This window comes from Vidua macroura, chromosome 5, assembly GCF_024509145.1.
Source record: "Vidua macroura isolate BioBank_ID:100142 chromosome 5, ASM2450914v1, whole genome shotgun sequence".
Classification (NCBI taxonomy): Eukaryota; Metazoa; Chordata; class Aves; order Passeriformes; family Viduidae; genus Vidua; species Vidua macroura.
In genome coordinates, this window is record NC_071575.1 from 18,625,247 (window position 1) to 18,647,525 (window position 22,279).

Genomic DNA, 22,279 nt, shown 5'->3' on the forward strand with positions numbered 1-22,279 from the left:
GGCACAACTCATTTGGAAAACCTACAGTTTTGATTTGTATCCTAGGAAAGCATTCTAAAAAAAAAATACCAGAGACTTTTGTGTTCACCATTTCTTGGTATGTCCAAGGCATTACTAGACCTGCTTCAGCTACAGAGCTATGCATCTCAGCAGAAGCATGTCTGAGACATAATTTATAGATTTTATAGATTTATAGCCCTTTCTTGCCCCAAATTCTCAGAAACTTAAAACACTTTCAAGACTTAGGTAACACTAATTTAAAATTGCTCTGTTAGAGAGCATCCATCTCTCAACAGACTAGTAACATGACAGAAAGACTCCTCCATTTTTCAAACCCATTTCAGGCAAGTGTCTGGAAACTAAAATCCTGCTGGAAGAAGTTTGTAATAGCTCTTTCATGGCTTGTCATGAAATGCATCATTGCACTGCTGATATCTCTAGACTCAGCAGAGGTGCCCAGGGTTAACCGGACTGCAGAGATTCCTTTGTCAGCCCTGCAGACATTTCCTTCAGTTTTAAATGAGAGACTGCTCACAAAGAGGAATCTACAGCCTGTACAGAAAGCAGTAGATCCCATAGACTTCCATTTGCTTTGACAATTTGGTCAGGTCCAAAGATGCCTAAGTTGAGGCACTGTCACCCATCTGATATTAAACTCATAACACACGCAGAACCTGTCAGAGAACTGTTAAGTATTTAAAAATGCATGCACTCCCCTGACCCCCAGTATTGGAGGAGACCACTCTTTTTTTTTTTTTTTTTTTTTTTTCCATGGATATCGATGGTCTTCCCCACTGAAGCTGTGTCAAAGCTGAGCATCTCACTATAGGTATCGGATAAGACAGATTCTCCCCTTCACAAGCTACCAGTAACTGAGATGTGGCATTTGTCTCTCACCTTCAACTAATAGATTCAGGGCACTGCTGTCTTCCACAGAATGCAACATCCCTACAAGACAAACCACAACACGTCATGAACTCACTCCTGCTTCTGATCACCAGTGCTGTAATTCCTTCTTGCTAAAATAAAATGATTTTTTTTTTTTTTTTAAACTGTTGTGTTTTCTCTGCTTCACATAACACCAGCCTGACTTTGTCAGACGAGGGCGGATACTCTCCAGGAGTATCGCAAAAGGTGCCTCCATAAGCAGGACACAGGGACATGAGACACTCGGTTCTCTTACAAATTTTTATGTGTTTTATAGTTGAAGTCAATGGCTCCACCTATGGCAGGAAATATGTAACTGCTGCCACCACCACATCTCACTGTGTGTATCCAGTATTACACAGCTGAAACAACACCCCGAAATGACGGAAGTCAGAGCCCAGCTGGGAGTTTTGTTCTTTGTGTCCTCCATTCTTACCAGTTACTATGAACAGTCTTCTCCCTCCACAGTACTGAAAACCGGGTTTAAATCATCCGGAAACGATTACAACATTAAATTGAACCTGAAGGTATCACTTCACAAGTTAATTTTACAATGAGAACATAAGACTAGATACATCAAAATAAAGCACTCTCTCACTCTGCTACACCCCAGCAGACAAGAAACTCCACCTCCCAGCCCCTTCCAACCTATAGCATCAGGCATATGGTTTGGACACCCACTTCTGCCACACTAAACCACTTGTTCCAATACATCCAATCAAACTACCTCCCCTCTGAAGGCTCCATGATGTCTCAGAATTTTGACCAACTAAAGCAATGTTATGACAGGTGAAAAAATTACTTATTTCATGCCTCACCTGCCCAATTCTTAGCAACTCTTTAGAAAAAAATTGTACACAGCATTATTGAACATTACAATATTAGCTGCATGAAACTCAGGCCTATCTGAAACACACCACCTCATAAGTAACACTCCACTTCTCTTAACCCTCTTTCTTCTGCCTGTGCTTATTCCAATATTCTCTCTCCAAATCTATTTTCCTGAATTCACTATTAATACTTCCTCCACAGCACTGCTCAAACTTCTGGGGAGGGCCCCCTCACACTCTTGCACCAAATGATCCTTGGTTCATCCAAGCTCTATTGAAAATAAACATGTCATTGTTTGTAGCCTCATGCTTAGACCAGGATTCCAACTGCTCTAAGAGTTAAGCCAAGTACAGTACTATCAGGATCCATCCCCATATGGGCCACCAATTGTTGGCATCAGTGCTTGGCACCAATCAACAGTGGATGGGAACTGACTGTCACTGTTAGTTTATTATCTTACTGTAAGACTTTCATACCTTCTCTATGTGAGTGCTCACGGGCAGCTCTTGCAACACTGACTCCTTTTCTCTTTCTTCCACAAGGCTGGCTGACTTCTTCCTGTCCCTAACACAAACACCTGACCACTACTCCTCACAGCAGCACAGCCAACAAACTACAACTGTCTCTCAGCCAGCTAACCCACTCTTTTATAACCCATCCTTATTGGACCATCCTTATTGGACACAGCTGCACCCTATTAAGGGCAGGCCTTATTGGACCTAGCTGTGACCTATTAAGGGCAGGCCTGTTCCTACTCTTTGGTAATTTGTACAGCTGCAACTCCTCAGGGGTGAAATTGCCTTCAGCACTACCTCTATTCTCCTACAATCCATCCTCCCACACAGTACAACCCAAAGCTGTCCTCAAACCACCCAATCATAAAGAGAATTCTCTTCTTAGAGAATTATTAAAGCAGACAAGAGCATTGAAATGCAAGCACAGTATCCTTGTCTTCTGAGGTATTTTGTGTTAGGGCCATCCAGTGTAGGGTTCAATTGGCCACAATCACCACTTTTTCCACTACTCTAAAGGATTATGTGTGCACACACTATTAAAAAAATGTGCAATTGAAATAATAAAAACTGCAAAAGTTCTGTTTCTAACAAACCTGTTTCCAAAACATGCCCAACACAATTTATGGGCAATCAACTGTTTGAACAATTCAGTATGTCAAGGCAGGATAGGGTCTTGTAGGTTACTTTTCTCCAAGGAACAAGAATTATCTGTGATGTGCAAATGAGATGGTGGAATTGAAGGAATCTGGTATATTTGCACTTTGAAGGCACTCTTATCTCTACCCTCTGTCTTTTGATTCCATTATTTCTTCTCCATCAGGATTTTAGACATTTCAAAGACATTTCCCTGCTATGAAAACAGAAACCAATAAGAGAAGTTCAAGATCACAGAGGGAGACTTAATGGAAAGACCCTCTCTCACATCCTGCTGAACACTATTTTGCTGAGGCTGACTCAGCAGAAAGCAGTAGGTTTTAATTGTACAGCAACAAAGACTTCTACAAATGTAAAGTGATGCTGTAAAAAAATCCTACTACATAGATTTGTGGTTTGCACATTCAATATTAAATCCTGCAACACCTTTTTAAGCTCACACTTTAATTTCTGTATGAATCTCCATATAACTCCAGAGGCACGAAACCAGAATGAAGAGCATTCAGGGAAAAGTAAAATATCAGGCACTCCCTATTCTCCAGAAAGACTTTACAGATACATCAAGATACTCTGAAATACTGCAAGAGCTTTATGAACATGCCAAGCCTGCACCTTGGGAAATGAGAAAATTAATTAACCTATGCTAAATCAGTGACAGGCAGTTTTCAGCAGGGAGTAATTACACAACAGGATCGTGAAGTATGGAAGTAGGCACCTGAATGTTCTTTTGCTCTTTTTTTTTGGCTTCAAATGTGGGGAAGCTTCACATGTATTCAATAAAAGGTAACTACCTCCTCCCTGCTGCTGCACCGGGCCTCAGCAAAGCTCTTACCAAAGAGAGTTCCTATCAAATGCATGCACACCCTTTCGTCTGGTGCCAGCAGCTGGACGACTGGCAGCGCCTGCCAGGCCAGGGCATCCTGCAGACGGGACAGGACATGCTTCTTGCGCACCAGCTAGGGATCAAACACAGCAACCCGTTAGGCCTTGGGCCCGAGCCCCGCGCTGCTCCCACCACCCCGAGCGGAAAAGGGCCACTAGAGTCCGGGGCCCGGCCGGTGCGGCCCTTGGCCAGCCCTGTCGCCTCGGCACCCGGACCCAAACTGAGCGCCGGAGAGCAGAAGCCCAGCCGGAGGGGCGGGACCCGCTGGGAGGGGGCTCTGCGGCCCAGCCGCACACGGGAAGGGACGGCGGGGCAGGCGCTGCCCACCGAGGCGCTGCCGTCGCCCAGGGTCTGCACGGCGCAGGCGAGGCAGAGCGGCGGGCGCAGCGGCAGCGCCCAGCGCGGCCCGTGATCGCCGCACGGCACCGTCGCCCCCGCCGCCATCGGCCGCTGCCGTGCGGCTCCGCCCCCCGCGGTGATGGCGGCTCCGCCCCCGGCACCGCCTCCCTTCCGGCGGCCGCAGCAGCGCTCCCGCCTCTTCCCTCACAGCGCGCTCGGGCCGACAGCAGCGACCGCGCCGCAGCCATGGTGAGTGGCGTCGGGCCCCAGTCTCCTCTTCCTTCTCCTTCTCCTTCTCCTCTTCTTCTCCTCTTCCTTCTTCTCCTCTTCTAACTCCTCTTCCTCCTGCCTACTCCTACCAGCCTGGGATAGGAGGCCGCCCTCCGGCTGCGCGGCGGGCAGCACGTGGAGGCCGGGCGGGCGGGCGGGGCAGGAGGCCCGGGGGGCTGGCGGTCGTGGGGACACCCGATAATGGGGGACTGTGTGTCGGGGGTCACCCCCACGCCGTGCTGGGAGCCGGAGAGGCCGCGGCTCTGCCAGCGCCAATCGCTAACACCGCTTGTGACCTCGCTGCTGTGCCACCCCGCTGCCCATGTTAACGTTTAGAAGCTACTTGTGGTTTGCAGAAATAACCCTGATACGTGCTCTTCTGGTGATTTCTTCAACATTTTTGTTAGTCGGTTAATTTGCACTGTTAAGGTGCACTGAAGTGTTCAATTTTGTGTAGTCTTTGTGGTATAAAACGCCCGAAGACTGCCCCATAAGTGCACTGCTGAATGTTTGTAAGGTGTAGATTGTGAGTAGATACACTCCTTACTTTGATGTAAAGCATATCTTTCTTACTTTCCCCTTTGCTTTGATACAAGAAGAATCCTTACTCTTTTAGGAGTAAAATGCAATGGTGTTTCTTCTGTATGGGCAGAGCAGATTAGACACGACTTCAGAAATCAGTATATGTGGTGGACATGATGCCTGTGCAGTGTTGATCGGACCAAAGCTTCCTTTGCTCCTATTGTAATATTCTCTACTTTTTCCTTTAGAGTGAGGCAGAAGTGAATCCCAAAGCTTACCCGCTGGCTGATGCACAGCTCACCAAAACGCTGCTGGATCTTGTGCAGCAGTCCTGCAACTATAAGCAGCTACGCAAGGGAGCCAACGAAGGTGAGACTTGTATGTTGAAAAGTGCGCTACAAGTCACAAAGATTTTGAGAGATGCCATGGGCAGAGATTGTCTTTTCTCTGTAGCTGTGAATCACTTATTTTATATATATCTAGCTATTGCAGGTGTGTGTCTCCTTTCTCTTCCTCCTGTTTTAACAATATTCAGAGACAGAACTAAACTGTAATCTTTTTGACATTTATATGCAATTCTGGTAGATTCCCAAACTGTTCCTGGTGCTTGGTTTGTAATCATGCGTACTTCAGTGGTGTGGCACTAGGGTTACCAGATGCCTAACTAGTACAGAACCATACAAGATTTCAGTTTGAAGGTAACTCTAGTGCAACCTGCTCACAACCTCCCTTCACAGTTGCTTGGGACTTCACCTAGTCAAACTTGTAAAAAATCCACAATTCCTAAGGATAGAAATTCAGTAATCTCTTAGAACCCAAGCCCCATGTACTAGATCTTCTTCCCACTGATGCCACTTTCAGCATCTCCTGAAGTTGTTTTACATTAGATGTGCTTTCCAGAAAGACCTAGACTGACTCCTGTTTCTTTTACAGCCACCAAAACACTGAACAGAGGGATAGCAGAGTTCATTGTGATGGCAGCAGATGCAGAGCCCTTGGAGATCATCCTGCACCTCCCTCTTCTCTGCGAGGACAAGAACGTACCTTACGTGTTTGTGCGCTCCAAGCAAGCCCTGGGCCGGGCATGCGGCGTTTCCCGGCCTGTCATCGCCTGCTCCATCACCATCAAGGAGGGATCACAGCTAAAGCCTCAGATCCAGTCTGTACAGCAAGCTATAGAAAGACTGTTGGTCTAAGTGCCCATGAGTATGTGTGTGTGTGAAATAGGAAAGTGCAAATTAGGGGAAATTAATGTTTAGCTTCAGTTGAGATGATAGTTTTAATATCAGTGTTTCATTTCAAAATGCCACATTTTTGTTTAATAATGGCTTAAGTCTTAGTGTTTCTGCCTCCTATCCCCCCGCTTTTCTATTATTCCACTCCAACACATTCATTTTCATATTATTACTTCTTGAAAAGTGACTGAACAACTGTGTTTCCTGTTTTATGTTTAAAAGAAGGACAGAAAAAAAAGTCCCCCTCTTGTCTTCCTGTCTGCCTGCTCAGGGCTTTTTTAACCCACCCATCAGCTTTCTCTGTGTTGCAGTTTTTCTGCTAAACTTGAGGCTCCAGCAGGTGTGAGTAACTCTGCGTTTCTGAACGGTTTAGGCTACTGAGAAAAAGGTTCCCTGTGTTCAGGCTGCTGGAGTCAGTTAAGTAACAGAGCAGCACAGGCAGGTGTAAGGCAGGCAGCAGCTACTGTGTAGCAGCAGATGGAGCCAAGATCAGCACAGCCCTTGGTCTTGAAACCAGACAAGAGACTTCTTCTGTAAGAGATGCGCTGGGAGCAGAAAACTTGTGGCAGTAGACAAGGGGAACTCTCTTAACTTGATTATTTTTAAATACTGACTTTTTTAAGAAGAAATAAAAATGCTGCAAAGCTAAATAGAATTGTCATTCCCTTGGTGAAGTATTTGCAACTATCTGGAGTGTTTCTGCTCGTAAAGCTAAACTGCTCACAGGTTGCCTAAAGGCTATTGCAGTGCAGTAATTTATTCTTCAGTTTCCTTTGCATGGACTGTTACCAGTGAGGTTGGGTTTCCTAGAGAAGTTAAGTACAAAACACAGGGCAGAGAGCAGCCTGTTGTGACTGACGAGTACCGTACATCTGGCTGTTAATTATAAAAAGTGCCATGCTTTTTAGCTACTGCACTCTAGTCACCTGACTGAAGATGAACCATTTTAAGTCATGGCCAAGGAAACAAGAGAACAAGTAATTTTTCAGATAAATTAATATGTGTCTCAAGAAGAGAGTGTTGTATCATCTCATGTCCTGGAAAAAGAACATGGAGCACCAACAGCAGTCTGGATTAGTGATGGTTTTATGGACCTAGTTTTAGTTAAATACATATTGTATAATAAATGCACTTCTGCTCTGCTTGGCTGAGTTTAAACCCCTGTGTTGGAATATCAAATTTGTTTTCTATTGCAGGATGCCAAAGCAAAATAGTGTGGAAACTCCATGAGGTGCAACAGCAGAATGGAAAATAAATTTTCCTGTAATGTTTCCACAGAAGCACTAAATTCATACCTTTCATAAGTACATCCCAAGCCGATGAAGTGAGCTCATGAAAAATTGAAGACATCGTGTTTGTATATTTTTGTAAATGGCTGATACCAGCAATCCTTGCTGAGGTGAACTTGATACAAATACTTCAGAATCCTTTTATTTGTATGAGGTTTAGAAGGGCTCCTGTTCCCTTCTACTGATGCTGACTGCTGAGCTAGTTGTGTTTAGAACTACAGCTTTGCCAAAGATTTGCCCTGTTATACCAAGACAGATGATGTAAGAGAAAGCACACAAGGAGCAGAAATAAAGGATACTTGAGCAAGCAAAACTGTCTTTTTCTGCTCTGAAGACTCCATCACCATCCCTTTTAAACTTCTGCTTAATGTGATAGCCTGCTATTAAAAAGATAAAAAAATAGAACAAACAATAAAAAACACAAAAAAAAAAAAAAAAAAAAAAAAAAAAAAAAAAAAAAAAAAAAACAACCACTAACAGGAGGCAGATCTAATAACCTAGAATGAACATGCCACAATCATCCAAAGCCTGGAACATAGTCAAGCCAAGAGAGGAATTAACAAGGGTATTTGCAGAATTCAATTCACAGAATTACAGACAGGATAGTCTCACTATTCCACTCTTCAAGCCTTGCTAAGACAAGCATTTACAGTAACTTCATTGCCTAAGGGCAAAATCGATTGAGTGCTTAGGCAAATCTTTATTAAAAATAACTAATCCAGGCTGATTGGAAGTGTAACAGATAATGTAGTTTCAGTACTGCAGAGCTCAGTGCAGGCTAGCTGCTCTCTGGAGGAATTGTGGAGGTAGAAGTGAGCAGCATGCTGGCACAGCTAGGACAGTCACAGTGCCAGAAGGGTGGTCACAGCTGGCTCCACATGTGCCACACTACAGACTAGTCAGAGGACAGTTTGTGAGCCACACATAGGAAGTTCTGGACACTAAAAACACTATGCAGACCAAAACTGACACCTCAGGTATCCAATGTTTGTGTCCTGTAGAAAGTTAAGATTTTCACTAAACAATTAGTAATTTCCTAAAGCAAAAGCACTAACTCTTTATTTGTTTTAGTCATCTTGCACTGCAAGACAGGTGGGGCGTGCCAGGGATGGAAGTCTATAACCCAAAACACCCAGCTGCAGCCTTCGTAAGTATGACTAAGAAAGTAAAAATACTGTATGTAACAAGGGCTCTCTCCATACCTTGCTATTCTATTTTAAAAGCACATATTTGAGTACAGAAGCCTGCACAATAGTCTGACTCATATTCACTTAGAAAGGTGGAAAAGCTCTATGCCATCTCAGTAATTTAATTGGGATAAATGCTTACAGCCTTCCAGGGAACACAATTTATTTTCCATTTTTAAACCAGCTTCTGCTATTACCATTTAAAAATGGAAGACTTGTGTGTGCAGATTTGTTAAGTGCCAGCTTTTTGCCCAAGGGATTGGATGCTACTTCCCAATATTTTTTTTTTTTTCTTTTAAGATCTGCTGGTGGTATTTGTAACAGTGATGGCAGAAAAGAACCCAGTTTAATTACTAGTACTGATACTGGCAGTTTTGGACAGTAATACATATTTATACCCTCTGTTAGGACACAGACTCAATCTGCTCCTTGAATTCATGTGGTGCCATTAACACAGATCATTGTGTTTTCTTACCCTGAACTGAGTTCTGCTATCTTTATGATGCAGAGACAGCACAGTCAGTGTTGCAAAGGAAAAGGTCCAAGCTTTTATTAAGAAACCAGCAAGGCACAACTCTGTCCATATGCAGTGACCTGAGTTCACAGGGAATTTACTTCTGCCTTTAGCTACTGTCAACAGAATCCAACTTTGCAGAGATGTTTCACAACAAAGTAAAAAGTTTCTCCACTGCTAGACAGAGCAATGTCTCTTTCATAGCAAGATTAAATAGACACAACACCCGCATAAGACAATCAAGATTCTAAGCAGACAGAAGTAAACCAGGGCCTTCCTCTCCAGCTTAGCGCTCATTGAAGTATTCAGTTAAAGCATCCACGAGCTCCTGCTTCTTGCTTCCACACCTCAGCCCCAAAAACCTACATGCATCCTTCAGGACAGGTATAGTGAGCTTGCCCAGAGTGCCCTTCTGCACATGATTCTGCAGCTCATCTTTTGAGACTTCTACCTTGGGCCTCTTCTCAGTTTGGTCATCAGAAGCTAGAAAGATACATTTTAGATCACAAAGATTTTAAAAATTAGAAAGACGTCAATGTTTCTTATACACACCATAGTTAATGGCCATTAGCACATGGTGCTTTAACAGCCACAGTCGCAGACCTAGTTTTCATGTTTTCTTTTAACAAACACATCACTATGTAAGTCATGCAGTATTTCATTGATAGGAGTGATCTTAACTGAAGTATGAAACTTTGTGTTCTGATGAAAACATCACCCTCCAAATGAAACTTAAGGAATTCTCATTGAGACAGCAGAATGCAATGATTCCACAGGGAGCTCAGCTAACTGACACTCATTTTATGCAGTATTTCATAGACTCCCAAATTACACATGGACTTCAGCATTGCTTACACATTTAGCCCTTAAGATGCCCATCTTGGACTTGCTAAACAGCCCATGTATAAAAGTCTCACCAACACAAACTGAAAGCATGAGTGATTTTACTATTCTGTTGTAGAACAGAAAGTTGCTAAAATTATACATATATAATACATATATATTCTGCAGTCATTTACCCATGTTACTTCCTATACTTCACACTGCAGTTTGTCACTCCAGCAACTCTCCAACTGGATACCACAATATTCTCTACTCTCAAAGAATCAATACTGGATGTAATACTTCATTGTGGAGATCAGCAGTTGTTGCACAAGCAGCTTCTTTAAACTATGACACAAACTGAAAACACAGAAGCTTCTAAACAGAATAAAGACATTATATTCTGTGTTTGCACCACCATTACCTACCTTGTTTTCTCTTTACAGCCTTCCCATCAGGATTGTAGTCAGGGGGATAAACCAGCTGCTTAAACTCGTCCACCAGGTTGCCCAGCCTGTGGCTCATCTGTTCAGACTTTGGCACTGGCAAAAGATAAAGATTTGCCCTGTCAGAAACAGCGTGATCACAAGGAAGTCTACAAGGCCATCCCTACTGCCAGATGAACTATCAGCTCACCTGGTGGCAAAAATACAATGCTCATTCTACAAAACCACTAGTGTATGGAACCACACAATACTTTATTTTGTAGGATCATGTTAAATATTCACCAAGAAGGGACTCACAAAATATGAACTAGCTTAGGTATGCCAACTCCACTCTGTATTGGGATGTAACACCAGTTCATCATGCACTACAACCACCAGAGAGACCTCCGGGACAGAAAAATGTGTGCACAAAGGGGAACTAACACATGTTCATGATTTTGGGGAAATGATTACCCACGTGTCTGTTTCTTCTGAGAAAATCTACATAAACAGCTTTTTCTGTTCTAGAGATGCACGACTTTGGTGGAGAGATCCCCTCATGCATCCAGTACTGTAATAAAGAACACCTGCTTCTTAAAGCTGCATTGGTGCTAACAAGTCTGACTGTTTTTCCATAACATCACCAGACACAACTGTGCTTCTGTAATAACTAGTCTACAAGTGTCCTGCAAGCATGCAAAAATGCAAATACTTGTGTTACGATACTCCCAAATGAGAAATTTACAGCTCTTGGTAATATCAAGAGTTTGGTCATCTGGAACGCTGTGTCCAGTTCTGGGCTCCCCAATACAAGAGAGATATGGAGCTCCTGGAATGGGTCCAGCAGAAGACAACAAAGATGATTAAAGGAGTGGAACAGCTTCCTTATTAGGAAAGTCTGAAGGAACTGTTCAGCCTCCAGAAGAGATGACTGAGAGGGGAACCTCATCTAAGTATCTGAAGGGAGGGTGTCAAGAGTATAGTGCCAGACTCCCAGTGGTGCCAAGAAACAGGACAAGAGGCAATGGGCAGAAACTGAAGCACAGGAAGAGCCATCTGAACATGAGGAAGAACTTTACTGGGAAGGTGACTGAGCACTGAAACAGGTCACCCACAGAGGTTGTAGAGTATCCCTCGCAGGAGAAATAATCGAAGAACTACCTGGAACTAACCCTGTGCAATGTGCTGTAGGATAACCCTGCTTGAGCAGGGGGGTTGGACCACATGACCCACTGTGGTCCCTTCCCTCCTGACCCACTCTGCGCTTATACAAGACACTTACACATAAACTCTCCCAGTCACTAGGTGGCAGCACTGCCCCCAGCAGAATAATTCTCCTCATTCAGCCCATTGAAATATTAATGAGAATCTTGAAGAGAGGAATTTCAGAGAAAATATTTCTCACCATAGGAAAAAGGTGATTCAATTTTAATTTTGGATGGTACAATGAGCATTTTTTTCTTTACCTTAAAAGTGACAGCAATAGAAAATAAGGTTTCAGTATTTCAGAATGGACGCATCCAGAATCCTACATAGTGAAACTCCACACAACTGAAATATTTCTTAAAATACATTTGGGTTTGTAGTAGCACATATTTGACTTATAACAAAGTCACGAGTCCCCTACCCTGCCTCCCTTCACACCCGCCAATAGTTCTCACTTGTAAGATCCTCAGCTTGTTCTGGTTCCACCATATCCAGCGCCAAAGCCTCCAAATTCCTGAAGTGCTGCTGCAAAACTGGGTTCTCAAAGCTGTCAGCCCTGTCAAGAATCCCTCAAAATGTCAATGCATGCTGCCAAGAAGACAGACAAAACACATAAGATCTACCACCAACTTATGTCAGAATAAAGCTTTCCTCTTTCCCACACAACAATCCATCGCATCAGAACTGCTTTTCCTCTTTGCAATTTACCTGCTGAATCCTGCATGACAGGATAGTTCCTGTCATGCATCAACCACATAAGAATGCTGTCTGAGAGTCAGAAAGCTGTATGAAGCAAAAGGAGATAGTGGTATTATATTTTATGTACAGTTATGGTGGCTTCCACGTATCTGGGAAAAAAAATCTCCCATGAAAGTACTTCATAGCATTTATTCCAACTATGATGAAAAAAAGGCCTAACACTTCTTCCTAAAGTGCTCTAATTTAAATGATCTGGGTGTGATCTGCTGTAGAGTGGCAGAAACACAATAAAATGTGATACCTCTGCAACAAATGACAACAGCCCGGAGAACAAGAGCAATTCTACAAAGAACTCCAGAACATGCTACATAAAGCACTGTGGTGCCTGAGTATCCAGAATGATTCAAAATACATGAAAATCTGATCTCAGGAACACCACAGCTGAACAACACATGCAACAGAGCAAGCAATGGTTGTGCTTTCTTCCCCATGCCACCCCCTGCACCCTATTTATCTCCAGGTACCTGTATTTGAACCGCAGCTTCTGAATTATTTCCTTCATTTTATCTACCTGCTCTTGGCTGGCTGGCACATTTTTTGTAAAATCAACATTACGTTTGTCATCTGCGTAGGGTAGAAAAATCATGTGGAAACCTATACAGAAGAGAGGGAGGAAGACAACAGTTACACAGAAGCATGGTCTCAAAATAATTTATAGAAAAACGAAGATGGTTATTATCGAGGTCTGATGACTCCAAACTAACTACATCTTTTGTTGTTAACAACAGCAATCCATTATACTTCCAAGTGCCTACAGCACGACACTCAATCCTAATCTCAGTGTTTGTAACCAGCATCTCTAATGGCTTTGTGAAAGACATTCAGACTAAATTCATAGCTACAAGTTGGATACCAATGACTTGCTTTATATGCAGGACATCAACTGGTCCATCTCTCCCACCTCTCACTGGGTCTGAGCTTGAAAAAGATTTCTTTGAAAATCAAGTTATTGCCCACATTATTCTGAAATACATTACTTAGAACACAAGCACCGTTACTTCCTTACTTTACAGTCTCCCGGAGGATGTTTTTGCACTTAAAGAGGTAAGAAAATGCAAAACAGCAAGAATCTGCTCCCTAATCATTCCCCACTCGTCTGACATGGCATGAGGTCCACTAGATGTGAGATTATTTATTTAATACTTTACAATCTATTCAAGGATACAACATAATTCAAGAAAAGACATTCTGTCTAGTCTTCAAACAGGAAAAAAAGGCTTTTCATTTCTCTATCAGTTATTTGAATCTGCTAAAAAGAGGCAGAAGGCAGGGAAAACACTCTAGCCAGGTCATACTTGAGCAAGCACTGATGCGACTGGGGCTTTAAAAATAGATTCAACATCAGATGCTTAAACTGACAAAACTGAAGAAAAGGAACATTGGAAAGCATTTTCCCTAGTTTTAAGGGAGGGTAGCACTACGAATATTTTCCCTCAATACAGGACGCCATTACACTGACTACATCCAATCATACAGGGAAAGGTGGCATCTCTTCCCATACCTGGAGGGGCTATCTGCACTTTCTGCTCATCCAGCTCTTCCTCCTGGGGAACCAGGGCCACAAAGCGAGGAGGGACGTTCCGGCGAGGAGTGTATCTGCACAGCATCATCATCGCCCTCTCCAAGCACTTCATCAATAGGGCATTAAACAGCGTTGTACTCCCTGCAAAGGAAACAGCGGATTGGTCAGACTGACAGCTTTGCTCCTTTGTTCTGGAATATAACCCTAGATATCACAGTTTCAAAACCTGTGACTTCTTTGAAATGCTTGCATTATTGTGGAGGTAAAAAGCAAATTTTGGAAGGGAGAAGACTCAAAATGGACAATGTTAGTGAGTCTCTCCTGACCAGCAGTGAGAGTTCTAGTGGAAGAAGTGAAATCACTACCATCTGAGCAACTGAATACTGTGAAATTTTATCTACAAAGTCTATTTTTGTGTGGTGGGACATCACACAATAGAAGCAGATCATAGACCTTTTGTGGAAGTAACACACTAAGAATTCAGACTTCAGTACTCTTCCTGAGACATGTATTTGCCTCAGGTATATTTCACCAGACATAGTGGTCAGGGAAAGACTGACATATAAAGAATGTGGTTGAGCCAGGAAACTGCAGTTAGAGAAGCAAGCATTAAGGTTCTTCTTTTGTCAGACACTGCAAAGCCTTTGGTCATAACTCAACCCTCTTTATCCACTGCTAGACCGAGGAGCTAAAGGTTTTTTCTTACTACTGTAGATTGGGATATATTTCTAGATAAACAGATTTATGTATACCTATAAAAAGGCAAAAATAAGCAGTTCTAAATGTTCTTGCCTTCTCTCTTTACAAGCCTATAAAGTGCTGTTAATTCAACTATACTTCCTGAGTATCATGTTTCCACTCCTAGCTGATATGGACTTAAAAACAGCAATTATCTCCCCTGGTTTGGGATTTAGGTTTTTCTTTTTTTGTTGTTGATTGGTTTTGTTTGGGCTTTTTTAACCATCTTTACCTTCTTGTCAGGCACTAGGATCCTTCACTTTCATGAATGCCTAAAACAAGTACTTTGTGACTACATCTGCATGGTTAAATTTGCTGCTTGTCATGATGGATAAACATGAAGCACAATTGGCTGTTCTGGTATAGAGGAAAACAAGAAAGATCTGCAACTGAGAGGGGCAATAAAAGTTAATACAGTTCTTCTAAGCATTAGCAAGTTTTTAAGCTAGACAAAGCTTTTACACTCAATGATCCTCACTCAAACACACGATGAATCAACAGGTTACACTAATGCAAGGTGATAAATCTTCTCTTGCCATCTTTGCTTACCTCTCACCAGGGACTCCTCAGGATAGATGAACTGAGAGCGCCTGATATGGTGGTGCTGTTTTAGCATTGAAAGTGGTTTGAAGCCAATCAGAAACAGACCTGGAGAATCAAACTGTTTTAATTCTTCCGTCTCCTCTTTCTCCAGCACAATCTGTCGGTTTCCATATGTCTAAACCAGGGAAGAGCAGATGACAGGGCTGCCAGCATAAAAAAAAGAGGAACAGGAGGCAGGACAGGGCAGGAAGTGCAGGAAGAGGATGCAATTGCTGTGTTCCACTACTTTAAAGAAGGTTATAGACAAGACAGTGTAAACCTTCACAAGTAGTGCACAGTGAAATGGCAAGTGACAGTCTGTGACCATTATCCCAAGGGAAATTCTACCTGAACATAAGCAAAATGCACTTTTCTAAGAAAATGGCTAAGCCCTGATACAGAGAGGCTGTCACATCTCATCTCTGGAGTTCTTCAGAGCTGTCCCAAAAAAGCCCTGAGCAATCTGATCTGGTTTTGTGAGTCTTGCTCTGGGCTGGGTTGTACCAGACTTTTTTCAGAGGTCCTGTCCAATTGTAAACTTACTTCAGCAGATACGTGTCAGCTACCTGCTCCTGACAGAAATAGAGACTGAGAAACAATGTTTCTGTAGCACTAGTCACGCATCACAAAATCAAAACCATATTATAGTCCAGCTGAAGGTAGACATCAGGGTTTAATGCTCAGCTTTCTGTTTATCTTCTATACTTTATTTCAAGAAACTAATATCCACTATAAATAGACTAAATACTTCATTTTAATACAACAACTTTAAGAGCTATTAACATGGAAGAAGACACAAAGCACACTTGTGACAGTATACCTAGCAACTACATAACCTGTTCTGAAATAAAGCTGTGCTTGATCACGATGTGACACTCAATTTACATCAGCCAAACTATCAAGCAGGAAGGCAAAACAAAGAAAAGTTTATACAAAACCCTCCAAAGGTAGCATGCCTTTTGTTTGGAAAATAGCTCCAACTCTGCTGTGATTCACACTTGCATGTTTAACAAAATGGACCAAATCTGTTCCTAACGAATCAAAAGTTGACAGCAGCAGCAATGGCAGAGGGTCACTCAAGGTCAGGCTCTGACAACCTCATCCTGCCTTACAGAAAGAAACGACCTGTGTTCATGACAGCACTCCCACCAGCACCTATGCCTTCCCATGACAGTCAAGCCAGGGAGACAACCCATTCTCATCCTGCAGAGCTCACAACACGACCAGCCTGTCCCCAGGTGCATACAGATGCAAATATTTCTGTATCTCATCCTGAAAGTGCAATACAAACAAAAGCAGCAAGGGAATTGGCATCTCCCTCACACATCACAGAGACAAGAAAAAGCAGGCACATAATCAATATGTTACCTGAGCCCTTTTTGTGTCACTGGACAGGAGCAAGCTGCCTGTTTTTCCACTAAACATCCTTGTTTTGATTTTAACTGGTTCATTAGTTTCCCGATAAAGCTTCACTGGAAGTGGTTTATAAGCTTTTTGAATAAGGCTGTAAACACCAACAGAAAGTGCCACATCTTTGCCCAGATGCAGATTTAGCCTGTGTAAAAAAGCAGATACAGACTTGAGATTGCTGAAAAATCACTTCTACAGAAGAAAATCACCTCTTCATGTAAGTTATTTCCTTTGACCTTCTCTTGTTCTCCTCCCCCAAAATCACATGTATCTTTGGAAACATACTATCACTTGAGTTATAATCTCACTTGAATAAAAATATTCTTGCAATATCATCATTTCTCATAAAAAAGTTATCTAAACACAAGTAATTTACCACACTTCTTTTTGACCTTTTTTTCACTGAAGGGCAGCTATGCTCAAACAGAGCACAGGACAAGTCCCCATTTGGGTACCCCAATTATGCTTATTGTAATGGCCATGAATTCTCATAGCTGTTTGCACAGAAGGCAAAATTCTCCCCCAAAAAACCCACTAAGACAAACAACACCAAGATTTTAGAAAAAAATATAAATCGGACAGTAGAGGAAAAAAATAGATGCAAAAGTTTAAAAATAGAAGTAATCGTCAAGTTATGAGAGCAGAACAGTGAGTTACTACAAATGCTGCTTCCTCTCTTGTAAAAGGTATCACTGGTATGGGATTCTTCCTCCCCAGCTATTAGAAAATTTGAGGAACATTCCCAGAAAAGAAAATAAAGCTGCAAGCAGAAGCAAGAATGCCAGTGACAACAGCTCAGGTTGGGATACTTTATAAATATTTATTGGAAAACAAAAAAACAAAACATTAGGCCTTGAAGTTCATTCCCTTAATGTGCTTCCACACCATTCTGCTATGAGCTCACTCCCTAAAAAAACAACTGTTACGGAGCATGTGGTTCCAAAAATACTTTCTAGCTGCTTTGTCAAGATCCCTGTAATCTCTCTTAAGTATCTCTAATCTTTTAGTAGGAGATTAGAAATATCAAGGCTGTGTGAATCCATGCCAAGTACCTAGACAGACTGGCAACATATAACTATCAATAATGGGAAAAAATACCTGGCATTCACATTCAGATAATTTTTTAAAAGTTAATATTGGCCAGGAAAGCCTAATTTCAATCAAATTTCACTATAAACTATTTTTTATGTTGCAGCTTTTTAGGTAAGTACTTGGCAATTATGTAATTGTTTAACAAATTATCATTTCTGGCCAAGCTCAATGCAGAATACATCACACTGAAGAAAAAAGATGTCCACTCTGCTCTTCTCATCCACAAATATCCTTGGAAACTACAGAAGAAACACCAATCTTGGACTAAAGAATTAAGACCGAGGAATGTAAGTACTGATGCCTTTAAAGACCAATGATTCCAGAAGAGGAAAATGAGATGCAGTCTGAAAATAACATCAGGTGCCCCTGCTGAATGATGTATCATAACTAGGCACAAACCTGACTAAAGCCCGTTTCTTTGTCTCCTTTGCTCGTACTTTCTTCATGAGATGTTCCAGTTTCTCTGACTCTTTAGAATGGATCCCAAGGTCCTCATCCTCTGCTACATTTATAATATCCCTGTAGAACAGAGAGACATCAAACCCTCCAGGCTTCTTCAAGTGCATCAAGTCCAAGATGATACCTAGAAACAATGAAAGAGATAAAGAGCAGGATAAGAAACTGCTTTTTTCTTCATCAGCATGTATCTCAGCATTCTCATATTTCTCTATCTACACAAATAATTTAAGTAAGAATAAGTTCCAAATTGTCATCTGTACCAGATGTGAAATATTCTGGAGAAAGGGGCGATTCTAGGGCAAGAGGCAAAACACATTCTTTAACTTCAGTCAAAACAATGCCGAATAGAAAATGTTTCCTCTCTAATTAAGAATCTGGACAGCATTGAATATGAAATGGCTTTGATAAGCTCCTATAAAATATAATCTTACCTCAGGCATAGAGGGTAGTACAAATTCAGAAAATCCCCTTTCGTTTAGTTACAGGGGCTAATGGATTATGGAAGCCTCACAGCTTCTAGATCCAGGACATCTCCTGAATTCTAAAAACACTGGTTACCTCAGCTACACAGTTGAACTAATGCTATCTACTCTCTGAACTCAGGCTGATGTCCTTCAGCTAATTCAAAATGGAACCATTAAAGTAATTTTCTTTTTGTGTTAACTTGGTGTTATTATTCCCTTCCTGAAAAATGGTACAATAACAAAAAAAAGTTTATTTTCTTGGCCCTGTCATGCTATGTCATGCTTAGCCCCATTTATGCTATCAAACTAGAAGGTGATCCTATAAAACAAGTGGATACCAGATCAGAAAACATACATTCTAATTTAGATTGGATATTAAATTTCTGGTTTAGAAACTTTCAGAAACATTCCCCAGTTCTGATGATTTTACATCTTTTCCCATCAAAAACCAGCAATGCAGGTAACATCTGCTGCAAAGATTCATCAAGTTTGTTGTGTCTAAAATTAAAAGTGGAAATAATGACCTGTATCTCTCAGATCACCAGCTCTGGTCCTGGCCAGCTTGGCTTTAGCACTGTCGTTGGCATGAGGGTCATCCTCGTTGGTGAAGAGCATGATCCTCTTATGGCTCAGCCTGACTCGGACCTCACTGAAGAGGTTCGAGCAGGCCCAGAGAGCTTCACCCAGGGAATAGTCAGCACTGTGGCCAAAGCTCTCCTGGAAAAGTGCCCGTCCTTCGTCTCCCCTGTATTGGTCCAGCTCTAGAACACGCTTCGCACCTGGAGGGGCAACAGCATTCACAGGCATTAGAAATACTGACAGAAGTACCACGAGCTCTTCTAAGTATGCACCGGGGGTCCCTTGCAGCTGACATCCAAGGGATGCTCCCAAGTACCGCTGTGGCAGCATCCTTCCAACACCTGGCTGAGAAAATTGTCCAGCATGGCCTAACATCTGCAATATCACAAGCCAGTTACCACTGAAAGCACCTGCTAGGGCAAGAGGACACAAAATACCCTGGGGCACCAATGTGGGCTCTTTCCGTGGGGAAGTGAAAATGACAGGGATCAAAGTATTGCAAACCTCCACTACAACACTCCTCCACTGAATGCCAAGTGCTCAGCAGCAAAGGCAGCAAACTGCACCTGCTGCAGAGGCACAGCAGACTGCTGCACCACTACAGAAAAGAGAGGAGTCTGAAATGCATCCTGCATCTCCACAGCATGCTGGGAAGGTGGAGAGCTCCTCCTCCTCCTTCCTCACCCCTCATATCAGGGAGAATCCACACAGAGGTGAGATGAAGCCCACAGATCACCACGCTGAGCACAGCAACATTCAGGTCAGGTGTCCAGAGCCTTGTTGCAGCTCTGAGGATTACTTCAACCCAGCTAGGACTCCTTTTCCCACCTGTCTAACAGCAGGTTCTGTTTTCTCCTGATACTCTACAATGGGAGACAAGCTTTCATTTTTCAGCCACTGCATTCTGCAGAGCTTCTTCCTTTGTCCTTCACTTAAGCTCTATAGCACTTACAAAATTTCATTTGAAAATGATTTCCTCTCCCTCTACTATTTTATTTTCATCTCCTCATCTGTCCTTCAATGTAAATGTTCATAATTACATACTCCATAATAATCACCTATAGCATCTCTTCCTTCTCCCGAGGACTGCTCTCCAGGAGCAGCAAATACACAATTCTGTTCCTTTTGAAATGATGCCTTAAATTTTAGCTTTCATATTTTATAGCTCCTGTACTACATTGGTATTTTCATATAAAGTGTTAGCAAGTTCTCTTCACAGGGCAGGTAGACAAAACAATCCTTTGCAGCCTGAGAACCAAGGACACTGTTGCAGCTTCAGGCCCAAAAATTGTGAACAACAGCAAATTGAGGAGAGCCATCTGGGAGGATGGCACTTCATAACCTGAAGCTGAAATTGGACAATTAACCCCAATATGGAAATGGACCAAAACTTATAAAAGTGTGAAACCTCGTGATCAGGTGTCCATCTTGGGTGGAGTCACGGCCAGGCTCTTGTACTGCCCCAGGTGTAGTCTTTGGAGGCCTTTTAATAAATACCTACTTTATTCCTTTAACTCTGTCTAGCCTCTGTTCCACATAGCCTCACAAGGCATCAGAACAACACCCACCTTTCACCTGTGCTGTTTTTATCCTCATGGCAAGGCTACTGCCTCTAACATGGGAGAAAGGACAAGCAGGGAAGAAGGAGGAAAATGAAAAAGCAAGACCTATGAGGCACTGTCTGCCAGAAAAGGGAGAAGAACCTAAGGCAGTCCTATCAGGTCTCTATTGTAATAAATTCTGAAAATAGGACAAGATGCAATTATTTCAGGAGAAGCCCCTGTGTCATTAAACCTGCAACCCCTAGTAAAGAAAATGAAATCAAACATCCTCAGAGATATGAAAAGTTATAGACAAAATTTTCCCAGAAGACTCTCAACTGTCAGACAATCTGTCACCACTAGCATGTATTCTTTGCACTTCTCCTACTGCCTTTCCAATTCAGCAACCAGCACTTATTATCAAGCAGATGGTATGTAATCTTAAGAAAATGAAAGAGCAAAATTCAAGAATTGCAGAACATATTATGGAAATAAGAGATGGAACACTCCAAACAGGCTACCATATTGAACCACCTGCTTGAACAGGAGAGCTGGACAAGATGACCTCCAAAATCCAACCTCAGCCATTTGGTGATATTCTCCATCAGCTGGAATCCATGGTGCCTTAACATGGACACACACTTTTCTGATGGACATCCAAGAGTTCTGTTGAGGTACTCTATGGTTTAGCAGACAGCAAGTGAAGCCACCACATTAAAATATACGAAGAGGCATAGAAAAGGATCTGAACCAACTCTAAGAGAAATTGCTAGGTTCTCATGAATTTTCTAAGCATTCAATAAATATTTAAATCTCTCCCCACCAACAACAGTAGAATTCAGTAAGAACTTATCTGATAGCTCTCTGATTTTATAGAGATGAATTATTGACAATGCTACTACACCAATTTCCTTACTCCCTCTTTTTACACAACCTTCATACCACTTTACCTGGATTGTCCAGCTCCTGGAGAACATAAATGTGCTTGAAATCTGCCGAATTCTTGTTGTTTTCTGTACCATAGAACACAACACTTAACAGGTCCCTGTCACTGCTGATAATTTTGCTGGTATACACATTCCGGATGCACTGAAAAAAACGCACCCAGGTCAAAATTACAAGAAAATAGTTTTCAGAAAGGAGTGTGTGTGAAAGTCTTGCCTTAGCCATTAGCAGCTTATCCATCCCTACCCGGATGGTCATGTCGAAAGGAGTCTCTGCCTCTCCGTCGGACTCGAACATGGCCTTGGAGGCATCCACCAAGAAGATGAGGCTGTCCCGGCCCGAAAACCTCTGGTCCGCTACGGAACGGGGGGAAACAGTTTTAGCACCAACCTCTTCCCCGCCCGTGGAGCCTGGAAAGCAGGCAGCGGGCCTCGATTTGCCCTCCGTGAGGGGGTGGTGGGGGGTCCTTACCGACCGCGTCAGACCCTTCCTCCTCTTCCTGCTGCTGCTGCTCCTCCTCCTCCAGCCCCTCGCCCCGGTAGAACGACCCCCACCCCGCCATGGCTCGC

The 22,279-nt window shown here is 42.6% G+C and overlaps 3 protein-coding genes across 8 annotated transcripts in view; 1 reads left to right on the top strand and 2 right to left on the bottom strand.

The window, feature by feature from the left end:
* The window catches only part of MEI1 (meiotic double-stranded break formation protein 1), a 38,740-nt gene extending 34,400 nt beyond the window's left edge, over window positions 1-4,340 (bottom strand). For 4 of the 6 annotated variants that reach the window (XM_053977595.1, XM_053977591.1, XM_053977593.1 and 1 more), the window contains exons 1-3: window positions 4,138-4,340; window positions 3,760-3,883; window positions 898-948 (exon numbers count right to left, since the gene is read on the bottom strand). In XM_053977595.1, coding sequence (XP_053833570.1) covers window positions 898-948; window positions 3,760-3,883; window positions 4,138-4,254 — 292 coding nt within the window. In that variant the 5' untranslated portion in view covers window positions 4,255-4,340. Of the gene's footprint in view, window positions 1-897; window positions 949-2,866; window positions 3,124-3,759; window positions 3,884-4,137 lie in introns of those variants that run through there. The other 2 variants (XM_053977592.1, XM_053977596.1) reach the window with 2 other exon arrangements.
* On the top strand, window positions 4,317-7,334 carry SNU13 (small nuclear ribonucleoprotein 13). Its single transcript, XM_053977600.1, has 3 exons — window positions 4,317-4,398; window positions 5,190-5,310; window positions 5,875-7,334. Exons 1-3 carry the CDS (start codon window positions 4,396-4,398, stop codon window positions 6,135-6,137), a joined length of 387 nt encoding a protein of 128 aa, XP_053833575.1. The 5' UTR covers window positions 4,317-4,395; the 3' UTR covers window positions 6,138-7,334.
* Window positions 7,335-9,177: 1,843 nt separating this feature from the next.
* Window positions 9,178-22,272, bottom strand: XRCC6 (X-ray repair cross complementing 6). The gene is made up of 12 exons (XM_053978163.1): window positions 22,182-22,272; window positions 21,957-22,066; window positions 21,716-21,854; window positions 19,170-19,424; window positions 18,122-18,305; window positions 16,589-16,775; window positions 15,188-15,356; window positions 13,880-14,041; window positions 12,843-12,972; window positions 12,075-12,175; window positions 10,417-10,530; window positions 9,178-9,649 (listed from the first exon to the last, which is right to left on the bottom strand). Exons 1-12 carry the CDS (start codon window positions 22,270-22,272, stop codon window positions 9,453-9,455), a joined length of 1,839 nt encoding a protein of 612 aa, XP_053834138.1. The 3' UTR covers window positions 9,178-9,452.
* Between the last annotated feature and the right edge of the window lie 7 nt (window positions 22,273-22,279).

Bases quoted from the DNA above. Each gene is read 5' to 3' on its own strand.
- XRCC6 (XM_053978163.1), bottom strand. From the start codon at position 22,272: ATGGCGGGGTGGGGGTCGTTCTACCGGGGCGAGGGGCTGGAGGAGGAG. The intron at 18,306-19,169 runs GTCATTATTTCC...CATTGTTTCTAG, and splicing joins TGGTGATCTGAGAGATACAG to GTATCATCTTGGACTTGATG. The intron at 12,176-12,842 runs GTACCTGGAGAT...GATTCTTGACAG, and splicing joins AAGCTGCGGTTCAAATACAG to GGCTGACAGCTTTGAGAACC.
- SNU13 (XM_053977600.1), top strand. The intron at 5,311-5,874 runs GTGAGACTTGTA...TTTCTTTTACAG, and splicing joins ACGCAAGGGAGCCAACGAAG to CCACCAAAACACTGAACAGA.